The following is a 25,700-nucleotide window of genomic DNA, read 5'->3' as shown; positions in this document are numbered from 1 at the left end:
GGCTAGCAACAACAACCCAAGCGCCATTCTGACACCATGTAGACATGTAATAAATCCACCTAGTACTCTGTTGAACTTACTCGCTGCAGAGCCAACATCCTTTCATTTGTCTGTGGCCTGATTTGGATGACAGCATGCAGAAAATGATAGATTTCAATTTTAATATGCTTTCACTGTGAACTTTTTTCTTCGACTATCCAGATGGGCAGACTAATAGTATTCCACTCTGCCCCCTCCCCTTCCCTCTTCCCTGCTACCCCCTTAACAACTCTCATCTCCATCTTTTCTCTCAACCTCTAGCTGGGATCTCTGCCCTCAAAGCGTCCACTTTCTACCTTCTGGTCCAGACATCTGTTGGTGTTCTGTTGGAGGTGCAGCTCCAGCCAGTCATGCAGCTTTACATGACAGTGACCAGTGACTACCAGGCCAAGACCTGTGGTATGAACCCTGAATGATCTGTAGCTGGTCTCAGACTGAAAACATCCCATAAAACAGTGAATATGCAAACAGTGAATAAAACATGGAAATAAGAGGTTCTGTAAATAAACACAAGCAACTACTCCAGGCATAGTCTGGGACACAGGCAAAGTCAATATTATAACTAACATAAACAGTATATAAAATAGCATCAAACATATCCATTGGAGTGAGAAAGAAGAAATACTGAGACAAAAAAAGTCAAATATTCCCATTTTTGAAAGGGAGATTCTGCAAATTGTATGAGTGTTTAAAAAAACTAGAAGGGACTTTGACATAAATACAGCTTATACAACAATATGTTACTAACTGGTTGCCTTAATGTCTTAATGTAGTATTTCTTTGCTCAATGAGGCAAGAGCGATTTATTCATTGTTTGAAGTGGAAATATCAAGCTATACCTTCACCAAACAGGTGTGTGTAATCATTACATTAATCTTCCATGCTTCCCTGCATTTTCAAATCATATACAGTAGAAGACTCACTTGTCCACATATATGAAACTTTGATGAAATTTAAAAAAACTGTAGAAAGTTTGATTGATAGACTTCATAATTTGACTTTTCTGTAATGAATAACAGAATCTTCTGAGAGGCTGCAAAAACCTAGCACATACAGCTAATTTATTTTAAATTCAGACAACAGTATAGTGCCACAATGTGGATCACTTCCCCCATATTGAATATATATTCAGTATTATATATAATATTATTTTTTGCAAAATGTTCTGCTGTGGTGTGCCTTTTTCTTTATCTGTTTTGGTTTTAGTACAAAAGAAATTTGTGTAGTGAGAATACCCATAGAATCAATCAAATTTGCCTCTACAATGAATGCTTATGTATTGCCACCAACATGATGGTGTCTGCCTGCAGGTCTGTGTGGGAACTTCAACAGTAACCAGGCTGATGACTTTCTTAAGCTCAGTGGTGTTCCAGATGCCACAGCAGCTGGTTTTGTCAATAGCTGGAAGACACATGCTGGCTGTCCTGATGTTAAGAGCAACTTTGAGAACCCCTGCAGTCTTAGTCTGGATAATGGTGGGTCAGACTCATTTAGATTCTCTTTTACCACTGTGAATTCTTCAGAATGACTGATGTTAATCCTTGTGCTTCAATAACAGAGAAGTATGCCCAGCACTGGTGTTCCATGTTGAGTGACCCTCAGGGAGTGTTCGCCTCCTGCCACTCAGAGATCAACCCTGACATTTACAAAGAGGTAAGTCTCACAGCTATACACAGCTGTAAACTTTACATATTTCTGTGGATTGTACTTGGACCAGTCTCCAGACCTGGGATATGACCTCACACTGCTGTTTTTTTTTTTTTTTTTTTTAAAATTCTGTCTCCTCTCAGAACTGCATGTATGACAGCTGTAACTGTGAGAAAAGTGAGGACTGCATGTGTGCTGCAGTCTCTTCGTATGTCCATGCCTGTGCAGCTGCAGGGATCCATATCAGTGGCTGGAGGAAGACTATCTGTGGTGAGTAGTGAGGAAAGGTGAAACAGTACAATTTTACGAGGATTCTCTTCTTGGAATTGGTAGAAGAGGCTTGACGATTGAGTGTCCTCACACATATCCAAGTCAGTTTGGCCAAGCATTAGATAAATCCTTCACATATTTTTTTGACATAAAAGCCAACTGTTTCAATTAGAAATAGTTGGTTTCTTGCAGTTTGTTCTATTTTATCACACTATGATTGTAAAGGATCACGTTTTATCCTAAATTACTACAAATTAACTATACTTTATCCTTTTTTATTTTGAGCCATTCCCGTCTTTCTAATTTTGTGGAGTAAGAAAATCACCTTGAGGGTCATGAAACTTGCTTGATTGATAGAAATACAGAATAACTCTGCACAGCAATAGTTACAATCATCAAGGATTTTTTTTAACACCTTCATTTATTCAGGGAAGCCTCTCTTTTGCACTTACACCATTTCACACATTCACACCTGGAAGCGGTCCAGTACAACTACAGTCTGACCTGCTGGCCACTGTGCAGCTCCACTGGAGCAGTTGGGGTTAAGGGCCTTGCTCAAGGGCACCTCAGTGATGATAATGATGGAGGGGCAAGCACTGCTTTTTCACTTTTCACTTTTCCTGCTCAGATTCCTCCTGTTATTCCAAGGATTGAACCAGTGATTGAATCCGGTCACAAGCTTGCTTCTCTAACCTTTAGGCCATAACTAGATCACAATAACTGTTTTTTGTAAAATTAACTAAAACCAGTAGCTGCATTCACTTAGGAAAAACAACCTAAAACACTACAACATAACTACAAACAGATTTAACTATAATTTAAGATGCAAGCAACAATGATCAGGCCCTCGCACATTTGTTCATGCTGGGGTGCGATGCAGTCAAAGGACTGTTATTGCAGGCATGCAGATGTGTTCAGGACCGGGCTCTTATCAGACATTGCATGAAGGAGTTAAATATCACTTCCTGTGTCCACTAGGTGGCACTAGACAACACCCACTACTTATATATCATGTTGCTGTATATCAACTGTAGACGACACTGTAAATTTCATGTGACTCAGATGATGTTTGTCATATAAGGCTGACATCCTGTTGTCAGTAGGTATGACTATGACTCAATATTGACATGTAGATGCGTTCATGCTGGGACCTTTATCAAGCATGAGAAATTTTGTGCAGGTTGGACAGTGCACATTCAAGTTACAACAACTTCATGTTTCATGGTGAAACATCAACCTTTGCCGCGTCACCACGGCAAGGGCGTTCAGTGTAAACTCAAGATTTTGATTACCTTTCATTGCAAAAGTCTTTAGATGACATTGACCAAATTTGAAGTTGGTTGGGTTAAATCTCTAGGAGGAGTTCGTTAAAATACAATGTCTGAAAATGGCAAAAAGTGCGCAAAAAACGCAAGTAAATTCAAAATGGCTGACTTCAAGTTGGACTGAGGGTATGGCTTCAAGAGGCTTTTTTGTGTCTGGACATGATACATGTGCCTACCAAATTTCATTCATCAACCTCAAATTTAAAGGTGTTTGCTTTTAATTTAAATTTTCTAGGGAGTGCCCTCGATTTATTTTGCCATACCCAAGCTGAAAACCCATATCAGACAACTTAATAGCACCCTTCTGATGTGTGTGCCAAGTTTTGTGAGTTTTCAAGCATCCGTAGCCCATAAAAAACAGCTTCCTGTTTCATGGCAAATAATACGTCGCCATGGCACCAGCTTTTTATGAAAACTCAAAAGCTTAACCGTTTAGCATCATCAATGTATTACAACTTAGCTGACCAAATTTTAGGTGGATATGGTTAACCTGCCAGGAGTAGTTAGTAAAAGTATGTGGGCTATAACTTCCTGTTGTCAGTAGGTGGCGCTATTACTATAGTACAATATTGTCCTGTACATGTCTTCAGACCAGGACTCTTATCAAACATGTGAAATTTAGGAAAGATCTGACCATGTGGAGTTGAGTTGCAACAATTTGTTTTGCAATGGCAAAACATTGAAATTTGCCGCATCGCCATGGCAACCGAGTTCAATGAAAAGTCACAAGTTTCACAATATAGCATTATCAAGGTCTTAAGGCTTTTCTGACCAAATTTGAAGTGGATGTGTTCAACCTGCTAGGCACAGGTCATAAAAGTATGGCACCTGTAACTTCCTGTTTCCAGTAGGTGGCGCTACAACTGTGACTCAATATTGACACATGATGTGTTCAAGCAGGGACTCTTATCAAGCATGAGAAATTTGGGGCAGATTGGATGATGTATGTTTAAGTTATGACAACTTCCTTTTTCATGGCAAAACATCAAAGTTTGCTGCATTGCAACGGTAATAGCATTCAATGAAAACTCAAGGTTTTGATAACTTTTCATTGCAAAGGTCTTTAGATGACATTGACCAAATTCAAAGTCGGTCAGGTTAAATCTCTAGGAGGAGTTTGTTAAAACACAACACCTGCAAATAGCAAAATCTGTGCAAAAATTGCAAATTAAATTCAAAACGGTGACTTCCTGTTAGATTTAGGGTATGGCTCCAAGAGCATTTTTTGTGCGTCTGGCCATGATACATGTTCCTACCAAATTTCGTTCATATATGTCAATTTGGAAGGAGGGGCTTCAAATTTGAATTTTTCTAGGGGGTGCCCTTAGGCCCTTTTGCCATGCCCATGGCCTAGTCCCATAAAATATGAAATTTTTCACAACTTCTGACATATGTGCAAAGTTTTGTAAATTTTCAAGCACGTTTAGCCGCTCAAAAAAGCGTTTCTTATGGAAGAATAATAATAGAGAATAATAATTCCCTCAATTACAAGAAGGCCTTCACACCATTCGGTGGGCGGGCCCTAATAATAACAAAAATTCCTCCAGTTACAAGAGGGCCTTCACACCGCTAAATGCTTGGGCCTAATAATGTGGCAAATTGGCTAAATTGTGCAAAAACACTGGCATGGGTCTTTATATATCTTCCTGTGCCATGATTGCAATGCAACAGTGTCAGTTTTTCCTCTGCTTCCTATGGTCTGATCTCCTTAGGAAAGTATTCCAGTTCCTGCCCCAGTAACATGGTGTACTCCTACAACATCACATCCAGCAGTCGAACCTGCCGCTGCATCAGCACTACAGATCTCAGTTGTCACTTCTCCTTCCCGCCCATCGACGGCTGTATCTGTGCAGAGGGAAGCTACCTAGACGACTCTGGAAACTGTGTCCCATCTCAGGCTTGTCCCTGTCATGACAAAGGCACAGTGGTGCCTCCTGGACAAGTTGTCAACAAGGATGGGCTCATGTGGTATGAAAATGATATATTGTATAAGTTTGTTATTGTGTTATTGCATGTGATTTGTATGTGATTTGGTTGGTTGAAATGAGAGTACCATACCTCATATCTTAGAGTTAAAGCCCCAAGCCATAAAATTCTTCAGCAGTAAAATGCTAAATATATTCATATACTGTATATAATTAAAGATACAGAATTTTATATGAAAGGGCATTTTGTCTTTTTGAAGTGATCATAAATAAAAGTACTGGCTTGTAGTTGCTGTGTTCAAAGACCTGCCAATCAATTTGAGAGTAACAGTTGACAGGCAGGTTTTGAATTTTGGCTATTTTTGTATACATTTGGACTACAGATTGGGCACAAATCTTGAAACTGTGTGATATAGTGTTATCTATGTATATTAATATATTTCTTTTTTTTTCTACTAGCACTTGTAAGGAGGGCAAACTAAGCTGCATTGGAGAGTTCATTATACAGCCATGTAAGTTACATAACAGAATCACCTGATAAGTGGCAGTCTAAAAGTGGTAAATTCCTTACAGTACCTTGTATAAGGCAGAGAATGTTCTTACGGTATTCACCAGCTGTATTTATTTACGGGGAAACAGTGTCTATGTATGCTGTGAACTAGGAAAGAGTAGGTCTTAATAGATTTGAGTTACATTTCCAGATGTAACAGACTTACAATAATCTCTAGTATGAAGCTGAATCTGTCAGATTTAGAACCTTGGACAGTTGTTGGTATCCTTCATAGCTAAAATAGTTGGTTGCATTGTTTGGAGGTTGAATATAATACTAAACAAGATTTTGTTTGTGTTCAAAGGAAAGGTGTTCATTTGTTTTTTTCTAAGAGTGAGATGTTCAGATAGATATTTGGGATGAAAATTCGTAAAAATGAAAATGATGAGCCTTAGACATTAAATAGTTTTATGATTTGGTTTTAGAATACAGACAAAACTTAAATTCACTTGCCAGTGTTTCAGCATTAGCCTCCAAACACTAGAGAGTTTCCTGTTGCCAGGGGGCGATTTTTACCACAGTTTACAGTTGACAGGGTCCCCTGGAGGCTTAGAGTATGCTGCTGGTATCCCAGGAATAGAAAGTGAAGAGAAGACAGAAAAACAAAGGAGCTGCTGAGTCTCCTGCATCATTTAAATGTAATATTACTCATTTAAATCACAGAATGTTTGTTTTGCAAACCGTACGTTTCACTAAATCTCTGGCTGTGTATTTGATTCTTAGGGCTCGTTTTCAAGCTGTATGGATGTATAATTGTCATAATCAATATCTTAAAAAAATCAGTTTTCCAAGCTCCATTAATTCAGGCATAAAAATGTGTTTTTGGTACAATAAATCTGGGCAACAATGATGATGATGAGTGACAAAGATTAATTTAAAAGACATATTAAAGTTATTTCAATCATGCCTTTTCTCAGCAGCCTGTGCTCCTCCCATGGAGTTCTTGAACTGCTCTGCTAATGGTCCAGCTGCAAAAGGAATTGAGTGTGAAAAGAGCTGCAACACATTAGACATGGCTTGTGTGAGTCACCTTTTCCCAACACAAAGAAACATTTACATAAAAATACATATTATTAGTTAATATCTTGAATAGATAAGTGGGTAATCTGAGGTAAAGCAAAACATGATTTGGTAAACCTCAGCAGAAATTACATATACATCTATGGATTGTATGTTTGATATTTTCTCCAGGTGAGCATAGAGTGTGTCTCTGGCTGTATGTGTCCATCTGGGATGGTATCTGATGATAAAGGAGGCTGTATCAAGCCAGAGGCCTGTTCCTGTGTTCACAACGGCATCTCCTACCAGCCTGGAGAGACTACCAAGGTGGACTGCAACACCTGGTAGGTGAATCACAAGAGGAATGAAATGTTGTAAAGCTAGAAAGATACACCTTAATTCTTTTGGCAACACCTCAGTCTGTGATTGAAATGTACAAACAAAAAGTCACGTCATTTATTATAAGCCTGATGCCTAATGGTGATCTAATCTTTATTTGTTTGCAGCACTTGTAAAGACAGGAAATGGCAGTGCACTACCAACCAGTGTGATGGAACCTGCTCTGTATATGGTGATGGACACTATATGACTTTTGATCAGAAACGCTTCACCTTTGATGGCAGCTGTGAATACATTCTCACTCAGGTGAGTGAAATGAATGAAATGAAAGCACACAAAATCAGTTGAACAGAGTGATGGAACTGATGTTCATTTTTTCACATTTCACCTTCATTTTTTGACTGAGGTGAGCATATGTTATGATTGATGATGGACTCAACATGCCGTGTGACATATTCAAGAATGAGCCATCTCAGACAATGTCAGTGAGCGATTAAAAATACTAAAACTTAATTACAACTGTAACCCTGCCCTACAAAATGCTTTTGGTATGCTGCATATGTCATACTTTTCAAAGTCCTTGCTTATTTCTTGTATCAATGAGTTGTTGCATGGAGGTAGAGACAAACATATATGCAATATACACTCCAACATCCTGAATACATATTCATTCAACATTATTATCTACATTTATTTAATTTTATGATTGGCCAGTAATCAGTAATCTACGCATCTATTGATGCAATTGTGTTTGTGTGTGTGTGTGTGTGTGTGTGTGTGTGTCCTTCCTCAGGACTATTGTGGCAGTGCTGAGAGTAATGGAACCTTCAGAGTGATCACTGAGAATGTTCCATGTGGAACCACAGGAACCACTTGCTCCAAGACCATCAAGGTTTTCCTGGATGTAAGCAGTCAATATAAAACCTTTTCAATAGCAACTGCTTTGTCTGTTTCAATATCAACTGCTTACACAGAGATGACATTCAAGATAGATTCATAGCCCTTTCTTGATGTAAGATTTTTGTAAACTCCAATGTAACTTTATTGATATGTTGATATTTTGAGAGACAAGATTTTTTTTTGTAAATTAAAATGAACTGATATGACATATCTGGACTTGCTTTAGATTATTGAAGATGTTTTGCTAATGGCTTTTTAAAACTTTTACAAAAATCTTTCATTTACATTTCCAAAAGGGATTTTAAAAAATCTTTCCTCTCAACTTATCTCATCATTTATACAAAAAACTGATTTTATTAAATAAACTCAATAAATTAATGAAGAGAAAAACAAATTAATGCCCACAGGATTTACACCATAATGTAACTGTAATGGTGATAAAGGTTGAGATGGCAGTCTGATTTCCCTTTTGATTTTTTCTTGTTGTGGTCAGTAATCCTGCAGCCAAACTTGATCCTTTGCACCCACATTGAATCAAACACAAAATTCTCCCAGTTTTACAAGTTTATGTTGGCTTTTGCTATTTGCATGCATTATGAAGATCCCATATGAGTTCATAAAAGGATATAATGCAATGCAATAGAAATGCATACTATGTAATTTGTCTAATTGTATGTTGAATGTGTTTTGCAGACTGGAAGAAATGGATTACTTAGGACTTAGTATACTTACAAATGCCACATTGCAGCCTAAAATAGATGACTTAGGGTGGTGTTGGTGGAATACAAAAGAACTAGAGGGGCCCATCATAGCTGCAAAAAACAATTGATTAAATGACAATCACAATGATTTAATGGCTTCAGAATTTTCAGTCAGAAATTTTGGCTTTGGAGTCAAACATATCATAAGTAAACAGTAAATGCAACATATTACATATATATATGTATATATATGTATATGTATATACCCAATAAATCAAACAATAAACAATTTGTTCTTATGTTTAGAGTACAGAACTGATTCTAACAGAGGGAAGCTACCAGCTGCTTTCAAAAGGAAATGAAGAAATAGTTCCATTCCGCTACAGCACCATGGGCATCTACTTGGTAATTGAAGCCAACAACGGCCTCATTCTCATTTGGGACAGGAAGACCAGCTTGTTCATCAAGCTCAGTCCAAAATATAAGGTAAACCTGCAATGTGAAGGAACATTTCAGTTTTAATGAGACTTTAAATGATTTGTTCAAACAAAAAAAGACAAACTTTGTTTTGATATTTGAGTCGAACAGCATAATATAAGGTGCTCTGTTTTTCAGGGTCGGGTGTGCGGGCTGTGTGGCAACTATGACAACAATGCGAATAATGACTTCACTACAAGGTGCCATGCTGTGGTGGTCAATCCTCTCGTGTTTGGGAATAGCTGGAAGGATTCACCAAGCTGCCCTGACGCTCAGAGCATCACAGGCCCCTGCACAGCCAACCCATTTAGATACTCGTGGGCCCAGAAAAAGTGTAGCATCATACAGAGTGATGTCTTCTCTGCCTGCCACTCCACGGTAGGTTGTCGTTGAAGTCAAATTTGTTGTTGAAGTTTTTCCTTCTGTTTTTACCTTGCAAGCAGCAAGGCCTAATGATGGTGATGTTTGTCAGTTTGGCAGTTGCTCCATCTGTCCTTCAAACAGAATAAGATGTGACAATATCTGCAAAAATGTAATATGCACATCCATGGTCCAAAGAGAATGAATTGTAATTATTTTAGTGACCCCTTAGTTTATATTCAGCACCACTGTCAAGTTAAAGTTTTACCCTTATCTAATCCATGTAAAGCTGTTTCAAAGAAGAATCCCAAGATTACCATGTAATATTTTGGTGAACCCCTGAACGTTCCTTTAGTGGCACCATGTCATATCTCCCTCTTGTATGAAAAAAACCCATCCAAATCTATTTCAGGCCATTTTAGACTAAGCTTTCATGAGCTTGTGCTTTCAGGCCAAAAGATCAACTTTGGCATCACATAAACTAATAGGCAGACTGACACGATATTTCCAGCACATACTGAATTCCAAAACAGGCAGAAACATAAACAGCAGATGTGCACAGGATTCTGCTTATACATTAGGTGTCTTCATACTTAAAAGTACAGAAGTATTATCAAAATTGACTCAATCAATTTCGAATGTTTTTAAAATCAATCAAAAATATCAAAATAAAAATTACTCATTATGCAGCAGAATGGCCCTTTCTGAGTGTTAAATTGTTACGTATTACAGTATATATTTGGTATATTATTTGGTCATTATAGCTGTTAAATTTCAATGTTGTAGCTAGTTGAGGTGGAGTTGAACTGTTTTATACACCGTTGGGTATTTCAATCTTTAATAATGTATCGTAATTAGTATCTGTAACTGTTGATGTTGATCAGTTTATTGGAGTAAAAAGTACAATATTTGCCTCTGAGATGTAGTTTTGTTGTGGGATTTCTCTTTCATGCAGCTTTAACTCATAATCTTCAAACACTTGTCTGTAGGTGGATCCTGCTCCATACTATGAAGCATGTGTGTTTGACTCCTGTGCTTGTGACACTGGTGGAGACTGCGAGTGTTTCTGCACTGCTGTGGCGGCTTATGCTGAATCCTGTAATCAAGCTGGCATCTGTGTACAATGGAGAACCCCAAAGATCTGCCGTGAGTAAATGTTCCTTGTTGCAAAACTACAATCAGCGTACAGTTGATACAGTTGGTCTGAGGTAAACTCAGGTTAATGGGAAAGGAAATAAAGAGATTATCAGGGTTGTAATAAAGCAAAACGACTTTTGGTTTTCCACATTTGAAATATTTAGAGCTCTTAAATGTAGAACAGGAATCACAGTTGGTTTTCCATTTGTATAACTTACAGCATTATGTGTTTGTGTGTGTGTGGGGGGGGGGTGGGGGGGGGGGGGGGTCATGAGGGGCTGTAGTAGTAACCCTCAAAGTAGGGTGGTTGGTTGTAGTATAGAGAAGAATGTGAGATGAGTCTAAGACTTTCATGAACCATATCTGAGAAATACATGTGTGTATGTGCTGTGTCTAGCAGGTACCTATTTAGAGTAGGGATGTGCAGAGAGCCCAGTATATGTATTTGTATCTGTATTTGTTGTGTTTGTATTCGATTAAAAGTGGAAAGAGGCTTAAAAAGGCCTGTTTTTGTTTTTTATTACACTTTCAATTTTAGAAAATTAAAGTGTTACAATAAGTGTTCAATAATAAACTACCTTACGAAGGAGGTCCCCACACCAGGTCTCAAACTGGAGTCTCCCAGATCATAGACGACTGGGCTGACTACTGAGCTAAAACTTTACTCATCGCCTCATTGCAGACAGACCTCTACCTATTTATACACCTATAACACAGAGACAGCACATTGTGTAACGTGTAGGGAAGAACTTCAAAGGCAATTAATGCTTTGCACTTTTCATTTATTGCCTATTTTTTACAATCTAACTTTCTGGAAAGGAGAAAGGGAACAACTGGTTATGGAGAGTCCCTTGGGAGCACTCGTGTGTGTCGGCTTTATCTCTGGAGAACACCCCAAAGTCCAAGAGTAATGTCCAAATTAGGAAACGTACTTCATGTAGCAAGTGGATATGACTCCTCTCATTGAGACCTGCTGATAGATGTAACAGCGGAGTAGACGAGAGAGACTGAGCTAGTGATGTAACCGACCGACAAATCATTTTAAAAATATTTGTACAAAATAAATATTCGTAAAAAACCCACTATTTGTGCTTTGCCGAATAACGTATTTGTATTCATTTCATCAATTGCATAGCTCCTTTTTCCTTGTTATGCTCTAGCCCAGCCTCTATCCCCATTTCGCTACACACCAGGGTGAGGCCCAAAGCACACATAAGGTCCCAGCCTAACAAGTTTACTGGACAGCAACTTGACAATAGGAATGAGTGTTTAAAATTTCCAATCACTTCATCATGAACTCTGGCACCATATATCTTTCTTTTATTGAATTCCCTGTTTCCCCTATTGTTCTTAATGTTCTACTGCTCATTTTTGAAGTTGGGATCAAATCTGATGCTTTAATAACAGACTCTGCTGCCCCTGAGTCTACGAAAAAGGTTACTCCTTGGGCTGAAACTTGAAATGTGTGTGTGGGCATGACCCTGTATACTGTATGTGCAAGCATAGAATATTTGATATTTTCTGTATTCTGTTGTTCTTTCTCTTCTAAATATATGTTGGCATTCTGAACTAATTGCTGAGGGTTTTGTGTTTGTGTATCTGTCCTGAGTGTTCTTACTGTCATGTTGTTCATCTGGACCCCAACCTGTTTCCAGCTCTGTGCACTGTCAATCAGCTGTCATCTCGTCCTTGTGTTTCTTTGGCCAGTCCTTAGCCCAGTGGTCACTGGCACTGCAGTTGAAACATCCATCAGAGTGACCTTTTGCCTTTGCCTTGGCCTCAGCCAATCACTCATCCTTTACCATGACTCCTTCCTCTGGTCCTAGGTTTAATTTTTTTCCCTCATTTGTTTTCTCGAGTTTACTGCTATGGGCGGTTCTCTAGCCTGCACATGCCCTAGTAAGCCATTGCCTATATAGAACCCCTTTTACTATTTCCCTTTTCTGTTTTTTTCTCATAACCAAATAACAATAAACAGAAAAATGCTATTTTGCAATTCTAAGAATCACAGAGGAAATTTTTCAGAAATATTTTTCTCAATTGGAGTGATCATTCATACCCTTTCTTCCTTCGCTCTCAACCATCAGCATTTGTCCACCTTCTCACCCTTTGTTCGTAGGGGAGGTCAAGGGAATCCTCAGAGGTTTTATTTTTCTGACTATGCACAGCTTTTGTCTGTCAGCATTGAGTTTGCCACTGGTCCACGTTCAGCATCCTGCCTGACAACGCCAAAATTGTGGTGGCAATTTCTGTAATAAAGACTCACAAAACAGAAGACGTCTTTCTGAGTTTTATGCTCACACTTGCAGACAACACTGAAGACAGTTCTAATAAGCACAGTAATGTCACAGAATTATGAACAGTAAGTGATTGCTTACTGATAGCCTTTGATCAGATGTCATTATCTGTATGAGATATCCAGGCGCAGATCACATTTTAATACCAGGTAGAGAGGAGTTTAACTTTAATGTTTAATTATTCTCGCCAACCTTTTAAACAAGAACCTGTAGTGTTAGTTTATTCTCTAATACCATGTCATATTTATATTTACTGATATATGTAGACATTAATGTCCTTTAGGAACAAACAAGAAAAATATCTGATGCATTAGCGTTAAGGACAGACTTAATTTTTTTTAAACATATCTTAAGCATGTCTACCCGGGTCCACACACCATTGCCAGTCAGCAGTTGTCCTTAAGACACTCTGGGCTGTAGTTGGGCTAAATGTTAGACCATGCACACTTTCCTACACTGTCTGTGTTTCCTGCTGACAAATATGGCCTTTCTCAAGGTAATTTTCATCATTATTGTACTGCTCTGGTTTTTGGCCAGGGTACCATGTGCAACCACAGGTCTAAAGTCATCAGTATTCTCACTAAATATTCCAGTCTGGAATGTGCCTGTACTAAATAAGTTTTATTATCTTTCCCAGCTCTCTTCTGTGATTATTACAATCCCCCTGGTGAATGTGAGTGGCACTATGTGCCATGTGGATTTCCTTGTATGAAAACCTGCAGGAACCCCTCAGGCATCTGCTCTACACAGATACCTCCTCTAGAAGGTAAAATATAATGATTTTGTAGCTTGGTCTGATTTGCTAATCAAATTTGATTGAAGATTTAAGATTGAAAACAATAATAATTCTAATAATTATTAATTCAAATGATTTCAACACTGTCAACAATTATTAAACAATCCATTTCTGGCACCGTATGAACAACAATTTGGTTTTCAATCAGGTTGTTATCCAAAATGTCCTCCTGCTGAGCCATACTTCGATGAAGATGCAATGACATGTGTTTCAAAAGACCACTGTGGCTGCTACAATAAAGAGGGGACACACTTCAATAATGGTGACAAAGTGCCAACAACTGAAAACTGTCACACATGGTAGGTCTTGATTTAATGTGTCAATCAAGGTAATATAACTCTGCTGGTTCTGTCAATCTGACAATATTTCATGTCCTCTCTTGAAGTACATGCAGTTCAATGACCATCGAATGTCACTATGATGCCCAAGGTATGAAAAAATTTGGAGAGATTGAGGGTTGTAAAATACATACTTATATTAGGTTGATATGTTAATAATACATCCTCTTTCTTTACAGCCTGTACTTGCACATATAATGGAAACAAATATCCCCCTGGCAATACCATCTATAACACAACAGATGGACATGGTAACTGCATCACAGCAGTGTGTGGGAATGACGGTACCATTGACAAGGAATCATACCCGTGCCCAGTACCCACACTAACAACATCTATGTCCATTGCAACCACTACTACAGCAAGCCACTCTTCAACCACGTTTGTTTTTACATCAATCACACCAGGTATGCACAAGACTATTTTGGAACATGAAGATATATTCAACTAATGTAAGGTATATGATATATGATATATATATTTCGACTATGACATTATACAGTTTCTTAACCAACGCCTGAATTATGTGTGTCCACAGAGCTAGTCACAGTCACAGTCACGAGAAAATCTACTCCTGAAACACCTTCAATCTCAACTGCAAAACCCCCAGTAAAACCTACAACAACAGAAAGTGTTACTGAAACATCTTGTCAGGAAACGTTCTGCTACTGGTCACGGTGGATAAGTTCAGACTACCCTGAATATGGTCCTGGACGTGGAGACAATGAAACCATAAAACACATTATCCAGAGAGGATATGACATCTGTGACAATCCAGTGGCAGTGGTGTGTCAAGCTGTGCACTATCCAGGTGTTCCACTAGACGAACTGGGACAAACAGTAACATGTAATAACCAAGGACTTCTGTGTAAGAACAGCTTACAAAACCCCCCCATGTGTTACAATTATGAAATAAAGGTTAAGTGTTGCAAGGCAATACAGTGCAGGAAAACGCCAAAACCTACTACAATTACGTTCACAACCATACCAACTACACCACAATCTTCTCATACTAGTACCACAAGTGAATTGCCAACTAAAACTCAGACACCTACAACAACTACTCCACCCACTACACCTTCTTCCACAACTCAGAAAAGCACAACTCAGACGACTACATCAACTCCTACAACCAATACGCCTTTTACTACAACTGAAACAACTACAACTCAGAAATCTACAACAACTATTCCACCCACTAAAGCTTCCACCACTACTGAGACAACAGACACAACTCAGAAACCTACGACTACTACAACCTCAACACCCACTACCACAACTGAAACAACTACAACTCAGACACCTACAACTACAACAACCACTACACCCTCTACAGCCACTGAAACAACTACAACTCAGACACCTACAACAACTACTCCACCCACTACACCTTCTACCACATCTGAGACAACAAGTGCAACTCAGGCACCTACAACAACCACTACTGCCACTACACCTTCTACCGTAACTGAGACAACAACTACTACTAGGCTACCTACAACAACTCTTTGCCCAGGGGGACATGATATGACGTGTGGCTGGTCAGAATGGATAAATCTTGGCAAACCCACGCCGGGCCCTAATGGTGGAGAAAATGAAACCATCCAGAATATAATCTCTGCTGGTTATCATGTTTGTTCAACTCCAGAAGAGGTCCAGTGTAGAGCTGTTCTTTACCCAAGTCTTCCCTTGTCAGAGGTGGGACAAGCTGTGACATGCAATAAAGATGTAGGTCTCATATGCAACAACAAACAACAAGGGCTTCAGGGTGAGTGTTTCGACTACGAGATTAAATTTAAATGCTGTAGGTGTCCAACACCATCAACTGCCCCTACAAATATTCCAACTTCAACACCTTCAACTACCACATACGTAGCACCTTCCAGCACAACTGAAACAATTACAACTCAGAAACCTACAACTACTACAACCTCAACACCCACTACCACAACTGAAACAACTACAACCTCAACACCCACTACCACAACTGAAACAACTACAACTCAGACACCTACAACTACAACAACCACTACACCCTCTACAGCCACTGAAACAACTACAACTCAGACACCTACAACAACTACTCCACCCACTACACCTTCTACCACATCTGAGACAACAAGTACAACTCAGGCACCTACAACAACCACTACTGCCACTACACCTTCTACCGTAACTGAGACAACAACTACTACTAGGCTACCTACAACAACTCTTTGCCCAGGGGGACATGATATGACGTGTGGCTGGTCAGAATGGATAAATCTTGGCAAACCCACGCCGGGCCCTAATGGTGGAGAAAATGAAACCATCCAGAATATAATCTCTGCTGGTTATCATGTTTGTTCAACTCCAGAAGAGGTCCAGTGTAGAGCTGTTCTTTACCCAAGTCTTCCCTTGTCAGAGGTGGGACAAGCTGTGACATGCAATAAAGATGTAGGTCTCATATGCAACAACAAACAACAAGGGCTTCAGGGTGAGTGTTTCGACTACGAGATTAAATTTAAATGCTGTAGGTGTCCAACACCATCAACTGCCCCTACAAATATTCCAACTTCAACACCTTCAACTACCACATACGTAGCACCTTCCAGCACAACTGAAACAATTACAACTCAGAAACCTACAACTACTACAACCTCAACACCCACTACCACAACTGAAACAACTACAACTCAGACACCTACAACTACAACAACCACTACACCCTCTACAGCCACTGAAACAACTACAACTCAGACACCTACAACAACTACTCCACCCACTACACCTTCTACCACATCTGAGACAACAAGTACAACTCAGGCACCTACAACAACCACTACTGCCACTACACCTTCTACCGTAACTGAGACAACAACTACTACTAGGCTACCTACAACAACTCTTTGCCCAGGGGGACATGATATGACGTGTGGCTGGTCAGAATGGATAAATCTTGGCAAACCCACGCCGGGCCCTAATGGTGGAGAAAATGAAACCATCCAGAATATAATCTCTGCTGGTTATCATGTTTGTTCAACTCCAGAAGAGGTCCAGTGTAGAGCTGTTCTTTACCCAAGTCTTCCCTTGTCAGAGGTGGGACAAGCTGTGACATGCAATAAAGATGTAGGTCTCATATGCAACAACAAACAACAAGGGCTTCAGGGTGAGTGTTTCGACTACGAGATTAAATTTAAATGCTGTAGGTGTCCAACACCATCAACTGCCCCTACAAATATTCCAACTTCAACACCTTCAACTACCACATACGTAGCACCTTCCAGCACAACTGAAACAATTACAACTCAGAAACCTACAACTACTACAACCTCAACACCCACTACCACAACTGAAACAACTACAACTCAGACACCTACAACTACAACAACCACTACACCCTCTACAGCCACTGAAACAACTACAACTCAGACACCTACAACAACTACTCCACCCACTACACCTTCTACCACATCTGAGACAACAAGTACAACTCAGGCACCTACAACAACCACTACTGCCACTACACCTTCTACCGTAACTGAGACAACAACTACTACTAGGCTACCTACAACAACTCTTTGCCCAGGGGGACATGATATGACGTGTGGCTGGTCAGAATGGATAAATCTTGGCAAACCCACGCCGGGCCCTAATGGTGGAGAAAATGAAACCATCCAGAATATAATCTCTGCTGGTTATCATGTTTGTTCAACTCCAGAAGAGGTCCAGTGTAGAGCTGTTCTTTACCCAAGTCTTCCCTTGTCAGAGGTGGGACAAGCTGTGACATGCAATAAAGATGTAGGTCTCATATGCAACAACAAACAACAAGGGCTTCAGGGTGAGTGTTTCGACTACGAGATTAAATTTAAATGCTGTAGGTGTCCAACACCATCAACTGCCCCTACAAATATTCCAACTTCAACACCTTCAACTACCACATACGTAGCACCTTCCAGCACAACTGAAACAATTACAACTCAGAAACCTACAACTACTACAACCTCAACACCCACTACCACAACTGAAACAACTACAACTCAGACACCTACAACTACAACAACCACTACACCCTCTACAGCCACTGAAACAACTACAACTCAGACACCTACAACAACTACTCCACCCATTACACCTTCTACCACATCTGAGACAACAAATACAACTCAGGCACCTACAACAACCACTACTGCCACTACACCTTCTACCGTAACTGAGACAACAACTACTACTAGGCTACCTACAACAACTCTTTGCCCAGGGGGACATGATATGACGTGTGGCTGGTCAGAATGGATAAATCTTGGCAAACCCACGCCGGGCCCTAATGGTGGAGAAAATGAAACCATCCAGAATATAATCTCTGCTGGTTATCATGTTTGTTCAACTCCAGAAGAGGTCCAGTGTAGAGCTGTTCTTTACCCAAGTCTTCCCTTGTCAGAGGTGGGACAAGCTGTGACATGCAATAAAGATGTAGGTCTCATATGCAACAACAAACAACAAGGGCTTCAGGGTGAGTGTTTCGACTACGAGATTAAATTTAAATGCTGTAGGTGTCCAACACCATCAACTGCCCCTACAAATATTCCAACTTCAACACCTTCAACTACCACATACGTAGCACCTTCCAGCACAACTGAAACAATTACAACTCAGAAACCTACAACTACTACAACCTCAACACCCACTACCACAACTGAAACAACTACAACTCAGACACCTACAAATACAACAACCACTACACCCTCTACAGCCACTGAAACAACTACAACTCAGACACCTACAACAACTACTCCACCCACTACACCTTCTACCACATCTGAGACAACAAGTACAACTCAGGCACCTACAACAACCACTACTGCCACTACACCTTCTACCGTAACTGAGACAACAACTACTACTAGGCTACCTACAACAACTCTTTGCCCAGGGGGACATGATATGACGTGTGGCTGGTCAGAATGGATAAATCTTGGCAAACCCACGCCGGGCCCTAATGGTGGAGAAAATGAAACCATCCAGAATATAATCTCTGCTGGTTATCATGTTTGTTCAACTCCAGAAGAGGTCCAGTGTAGAGCTGTTCTTTACCCAAGTCTTCCCTTGTCAGAGGTGGGACAAGCTGTGACATGCAATAAAGATGTAGGTCTCATATGCAACAACAAACAACAAGGGCTTCAGGGTGAGTGTTTCGACTACGAGATTAAATTTAAATGCTGTAGGTGTCCAACACCATCAACTGCCCCTACAAATATTCCAACTTCAACACCTTCAACTACCACATACGTAGCACCTTCCAGCACAACTGAAACAATTACAACTCAGAAACCTACAACTACTACAACCTCAACACCCACTACCACAACTGAAACAACTACAACTCAGACACCTACAAATACAACAACCACTACACCCTCTACAGCCACTGAAACAACTACAACTCAGACACCTACAACAACTACTCCACCCACTACACCTTCTACCACATCTGAGACAACAAGTACAACTCAGGCACCTACAACAACCACTACTGCCACTACACCTTCTACCGTAACTGAGACAACAACTACTACTAGGCTACCTACAACAACTCTTTGCCCAGGGGGACATGATATGACGTGTGGCTGGTCAGAATGGATAAATCTTGGCAAACCCACGCCGGGCCCTAATGGTGGAGAAAATGAAACCATCCAGAATATAATCTCTGCTGGTTATCATGTTTGTTCAACTCCAGAAGAGGTCCAGTGTAGAGCTGTTCTTTACCCAAGTCTTCCCTTGTCAGAGGTGGGACAAGCTGTGACATGCAATAAAGATGTAGGTCTCATATGCAACAACAAACAACAAGGGCTTCAGGGTGAGTGTTTCGACTACGAGATTAAATTTAAATGCTGTAGGTGTCCAACACCATCAACTGCCCCTACAAATATTCCAACTTCAACACCTTCAACTACCACATACGTAGCACCTTCCAGCACAACTGAAACAATTACAACTCAGAAACCTACAACTACTACAACCTCAGCACCCACTACCACAAGTGAAACAACTACAACTCAGACACCTACAACTACAACAACCACTACACCCTCTACAGCCACTGAAACAACTACAACTCAGACACCTACAACAACTACTCCACCCACTACACCTTCTACCACATCTGAGACGACAAGTACAACTCAGGCACCTACAACAACCACTACTGCCACTACACCTTCTACCGTAACTGAGACAACAACTACTACTAGGCTACCTACAACAACTCTTTGCCCAGGGGGACATGATATGACGTGTGGCTGGTCAGAATGGATAAATCTTGGCAAACCCACGCCGGGCCCTAATGGTGGAGAAAATGAAACCATCCAGAATATAATCTCTGCTGGTTATCATGTTTGTTCAACTCCAGAAGAGGTCCAGTGTAGAGCTGTTCTTTACCCAAGTCTTCCCTTGTCAGAGGTGGGACAAGCTGTGACATGCAATAAAGATGTAGGTCTCATATGCAACAACAAACAACAAGGGCTTCAGGGTGAGTGTTTCGACTACGAGATTAAATTTAAATGCTGTAGGTGTCCAACACCATCAACTGCCCCTACAAATATTCCAACTTCAACACCTTCAACTACCACATACGTAGCACCTTCCAGCACAACTGAAACAATTACAACTCAGAAACCTACAACTACTACAACCTCAACACCCACTACCACAACTGAAACAACTACAACTCAGACACCTACAACTACAACAACCACTACACCCTCTACAGCCACTGAAACAACTACAATTCAGACACCTACAACAACTACTCCACCCACTACACCTTCTACCACATCTGAGACAACAAGTACAACTCAGGCACCTACAACAACCACTACTGCCACTACACCTTCTACCGTAACTGAGACAACAACTACTACTAGGCTACCTACAACAACTCTTTGCCCAGGGGGACATGATATGACGTGTGGCTGGTCAGAATGGATAAATCTTGGCAAACCCACGCCGGGCCCTAATGGTGGAGAAAATGAAACCATCCAGAATATAATCTCTGCTGGTTATCATGTTTGTTCAACTCCAGAAGAGGTCCAGTGTAGAGCTGTTCTTTACCCAAGTCTTCCCTTGTCAGAGGTGGGACAAGCTGTGACATGCAATAAAGATGTAGGTCTCATATGCAACAACAAACAACAAGGGCTTCAGGGTGAGTGTTTCGACTACGAGATTAAATTTAAATGCTGTAGGTGTCCAACACCATCAACTGCCCCTACAAATATTCCAACTTCAACACCTTCAACTACCACATACGTAGCACCTTCCAGCACAACTGAAACAATTACAACTCAGAAACCTACAACTACTACAACCTCAACACCCACTACCACAACTGAAACAACTACAACTCAGACACCTACAAATACAACAACCACTACACCCTCTACAGCCACTGAAACAACTACAACTCAGACACCTACAACAACTACTCCACCCACTACACCTTCTACCACATCTGAGACAACAAGTACAACTCAGGCACCTACAACAACCACTACTGCCACTACACCTTCTACCGTAACTGAGACAACAACTACTACTAGGCTACCTACAACAACTCTTTGCCCAGGGGGACATGATATGACGTGTGGCTGGTCAGAATGGATAAATCTTGGCAAACCCACGCCGGGCCCTAATGGTGGAGAAAATGAAACCATCCAGAATATAATCTCTGCTGGTTATCATGTTTGTTCAACTCCAGAAGAGGTCCAGTGTAGAGCTGTTCTTTACCCAAGTCTTCCCTTGTCAGAGGTGGGACAAGCTGTGACATGCAATAAAGATGTAGGTCTCATATGCAACAACAAACAACAAGGGCTTCAGGGTGAGTGTTTCGACTACGAGATTAAATTTAAATGCTGTAGGTGTCCAACACCATCAACTGCCCCTACAAATATTCCAACTTCAACACCTTCAACTACCACATACGTAGCACCTTCCAGCACAACTGAAACAATTACAACTCAGAAACCTACAACTACTACAACCTCAGCACCCACTACCACAAGTGAAACAACTACAACTCAGACACCTACAACTACAACAACCACTACACCCTCTACAGCCACTGAAACAACTACAACTCAGACACCTACAACAACTACTCCACCCACTACACCTTCTACCACATCTGAGACGACAAGTACAACTCAGGCACCTACAACAACCACTACTGCCACTACACCTTCTACCGTAACTGAGACAACAACTACTACTAGGCTACCTACAACAACTCTTTGCCAAGGGGGACATGATATGACGTGTGGCTGGTCAGAATGGATAAATCTTGGCAAACCCACGCCGGGCCCTAATGGTGGAGAAAATGAAACCATCCAGAATATAATCTCTGCTGGTTATCATGTTTGTTCAACTCCAGAAGAGGTCCAGTGTAGAGCTGTTCTTTACCCAAGTCTTCCCTTGTCAGAGGTGGGACAAGCTGTGACATGCAATAAAGATGTAGGTCTCATATGCAACAACAAACAACAAGGGCTTCAGGGTGAGTGTTTCGACTACGAGATTAAATTTAAATGCTGTAGGTGTCCAACACCATCAACTGCCCCTACAAATATTCCAACTTCAACACCTTCAACTACCACATACGTAGCACCTTCCAGCACAACTGAAACAACTACAACTCAGACACCTACAACTACAACAACTACTACACCCTCTACAGCCACTGAAACAACTACAACTCAGACACCTACAACAACTACTCCACCCACTACACCTTCTACCACATCTGAGACAACAAGTACAACTCAGGCACCTACAACAACCACTACTGCCACTACACCTTCTACCGTAACTGAGACAACAACTACTACTAGGCTACCTACAACAACTCTTTGCCCAGGGGGACATGATATGACGTGTGGCTGGTCAGAATGGATAAATCTTGGCAAACCCACGCCGGGCCCTAATGGTGGAGAAAATGAAACCATCCAGAATATAATCTCTGCTGGTTATCATGTTTGTTCAACTCCAGAAGAGGTCCAGTGTAGAGCTGTTCTTTACCCAAGTCTTCCCTTGTCAGAGGTGGGACAAGCTGTGACATGCAATAAAGATGTAGGTCTCATATGCAACAACAAACAACAAGGGCTTCAGAGTGAGTGTTTCGACTACGAGATTAAATTTAAATGCTGTAGGTGTCCAACACCATCAACTGCCCCTACAAATATTCCAACTTCAACACCTTCAACTACCACATACGTAGCACCTTCCAGCACAACTGAAACAATTACAACTCAGAAACCTACAACTACTACAACCTCAACACCCACTACCACAACTGAAACAACTACAACTCAGACACCTACAACTACAACAACCACTACACCCTCTACAGCCACTGAAACAACTACAACTCAGACACCTACAACAACTACTCCACCCACTACACCTTCTACCACATCTGAGACAACAAGTACAACTCAGGCACCTACAACAACCACTACTGCCACTACACCTTCTACCGTAACTGAGACAACAACTACTACTAGGCTACCTACAACAACTCTTTGCCCAGGGGGACATGATATGACGTGTGGCTGGTCAGAATGGATAAATCTTGGCAAACCCACGCCGGGCCCTAATGGTGGAGAAAATGAAACCATCCAGAATATAATCTCTGCTGGTTATCATGTTTGTTCAACTCCAGAAGAGGTCCAGTGTAGAGCTGTTCTTTACCCAAGTCTTCCCTTGTCAGAGGTGGGACAAGCTGTGACATGCAATAAAGATGTAGGTCTCATATGCAACAACAAACAACAAGGGCTTCAGGGTGAGTGTTTCGACTACGAGATTAAATTTAAATGCTGTAGGTGTCCAACACCATCAACTGCCCCTACAAATATTCCAACTTCAACACCTTCAACTACCACATATGTAGCACCTTCCAGCACAACTGAAACAATTACAACTCAGAAACCTACAACTACTACAACCTCAACACCCACTACCACAACTGAAACAACTACAACTCAGACACCTACAACTACAACAACCACTACACCCTCTACAGCCACTGAAACAACTACAACTCAGACACCTACAACAACTACTCCACCCACTACACCTTCTACCACATCTGAGACAACAAGTACAACTCAGGCACCTACAACAACCACTACTGCCACTACACCTTCTACCGTAACTGAGACAACAACTACTACTAGGCTACCTACAACAACTCTTTGCCCAGGGGGACATGATATGACGTGTGGCTGGTCAGAATGGATAAATCTTGGCAAACCCACGCCGGGCCCTAATGGTGGAGAAAATGAAACCATCCAGAATATAATCTCTGCTGGTTATCATGTTTGTTCGACTCCAGAAGAGGTCCAGTGTAGAGCTGTTCTTTACCCAAGTCTTCCCTTGTCAGAGGTGGGACAAGCTGTGACATGCAATAAAGATGTAGGTCTCATATGCAACAACAAACAACAAGGGCTTCAGGGTGAGTGTTTCGACTACGAGATTAAATTTAAATGCTGTAGGTGTCCAACACCATCAACTGCCCCTACAAATATTCCAACTTCAACACCTTCAACTACCACATACGTAGCACCTTCCAGCACAACTGAAACAATTACAACTCAGAAACCTACAACTACTACAACCTCAACACCCACTACCACAACTGAAACAGCTACAACTCAGACACCTACAACTACAACAACCACTACACCCTCTACAGCCACTGAAACAACTACAACTCAGACACCTACAACAACTACTCCACCCACTACACCTTCTACCACATCTGAGACGACAAGTACAACTCAGGCACCTACAACAACCACTACTGCCACTACACCTTCTACCGTAACTGAGACAACAACTACTACTAGGCTACCTACAACAACTCTTTGCCCAGGGGGACATGATATGACGTGTGGCTGGTCAGAATGGATAAATCTTGGCAAACCCACGCCGGGCCCTAATGGTGGAGAAAATGAAACCATCCAGAATATAATCTCTGCTGGTTATCATGTTTGTTCAACTCCAGAAGAGGTCCAGTGTAGAGCTGTTCTTTACCCAAGTCTTCCCTTGTCAGAGGTGGGACAAGCTGTGACATGCAATAAAGATGTAGGTCTCATATGCAACAACAAACAACAAGGGCTTCAGGGTGAGTGTTTCGACTACGAGATTAAATTTAAATGCTGTAGGTGTCCAACACCATCAACTGCCCCTACAAATATTCCAACTTCAACACCTTCAACTACCACATACGTAGCACCTTCCAGCACAACTGAAACAATTACAACTCAGAAACCTACAACTACTACAACCTCAACACCCACTACCACAACTGAAACAACTACAACTCAGACACCTACAACTACAACAACCACTACACCCTCTACAGCCACTGAAACAACTACAACTCAGACACCTACAACAACTACTCCACCCACTACACCTTCTACCACATCTGAGAAGACAAGTACAACTCAGGCACCTACAACAACCACTACTGCCACTACACCTTCTACCGTAACTGAGACAACAACTACTACTAGGCTACCTACAACAACTCTTTGCCCAGGGGGACATGATATGACGTGTGGCTGGTC

The 25,700-nt window shown here is 41.0% G+C and overlaps 3 protein-coding genes across 3 annotated transcripts in view; all 3 read left to right on the top strand.

Moving 5' to 3' along the window:
* The window catches only part of LOC137189274 (mucin-5B-like), a 39,738-nt gene extending 25,566 nt beyond the window's left edge, over positions 1-14,172 (top strand). Inside the window, exons 15-29 of the mRNA XM_067599036.1 lie at positions 301-438; positions 1,350-1,514; positions 1,598-1,692; positions 1,830-1,956; positions 4,994-5,249; positions 5,666-5,718; positions 6,674-6,777; positions 6,948-7,099; positions 7,262-7,400; positions 7,888-7,998; positions 9,002-9,181; positions 9,311-9,550; positions 10,522-10,678; positions 13,604-13,732; positions 13,911-14,172. Coding sequence (XP_067455137.1) covers positions 301-438; positions 1,350-1,514; positions 1,598-1,692; positions 1,830-1,956; positions 4,994-5,249; positions 5,666-5,718; positions 6,674-6,777; positions 6,948-7,099; positions 7,262-7,400; positions 7,888-7,998; positions 9,002-9,181; positions 9,311-9,550; positions 10,522-10,678; positions 13,604-13,732; positions 13,911-14,065 — 2,201 coding nt within the window. The 3' untranslated portion in view covers positions 14,066-14,172. The remainder of the gene's footprint in view (positions 1-300; positions 439-1,349; positions 1,515-1,597; positions 1,693-1,829; positions 1,957-4,993; positions 5,250-5,665; positions 5,719-6,673; positions 6,778-6,947; positions 7,100-7,261; positions 7,401-7,887; positions 7,999-9,001; positions 9,182-9,310; positions 9,551-10,521; positions 10,679-13,603; positions 13,733-13,910) is intronic.
* On the top strand, positions 14,161-20,063 carry LOC137189264 (mucin-5AC-like). Its single transcript, XM_067599025.1, has 6 exons — positions 14,161-14,191; positions 14,280-14,481; positions 15,117-15,293; positions 15,630-18,205; positions 18,752-19,632; positions 19,977-20,063. Exons 1-6 carry the CDS (start codon positions 14,161-14,163, stop codon positions 20,061-20,063), a joined length of 3,954 nt encoding a protein of 1,317 aa, XP_067455126.1.
* Positions 20,064-20,944: 881 nt separating this feature from the next.
* LOC137189254 (mucin-5AC-like) lies at positions 20,945-24,707 on the top strand. Its single transcript, XM_067599013.1, has 2 exons — positions 20,945-24,510; positions 24,621-24,707. The coding sequence occupies exons 1-2, from the start codon at positions 21,040-21,042 to the stop codon at positions 24,705-24,707; spliced, it is 3,558 nt and encodes a 1,185-aa protein (XP_067455114.1). The 5' UTR covers positions 20,945-21,039.
* The last annotated feature ends 993 nt before the right edge of the window (positions 24,708-25,700 follow it).

This window comes from Thunnus thynnus, chromosome 1 (genome assembly GCF_963924715.1).
Source record: "Thunnus thynnus chromosome 1, fThuThy2.1, whole genome shotgun sequence".
Classification (NCBI taxonomy): domain Eukaryota; kingdom Metazoa; phylum Chordata; class Actinopteri; order Scombriformes; family Scombridae; genus Thunnus; species Thunnus thynnus.
Note: the sequence above shows the minus strand (reverse complement) of the source record. Positions and strands in the feature narration are given on the sequence as shown.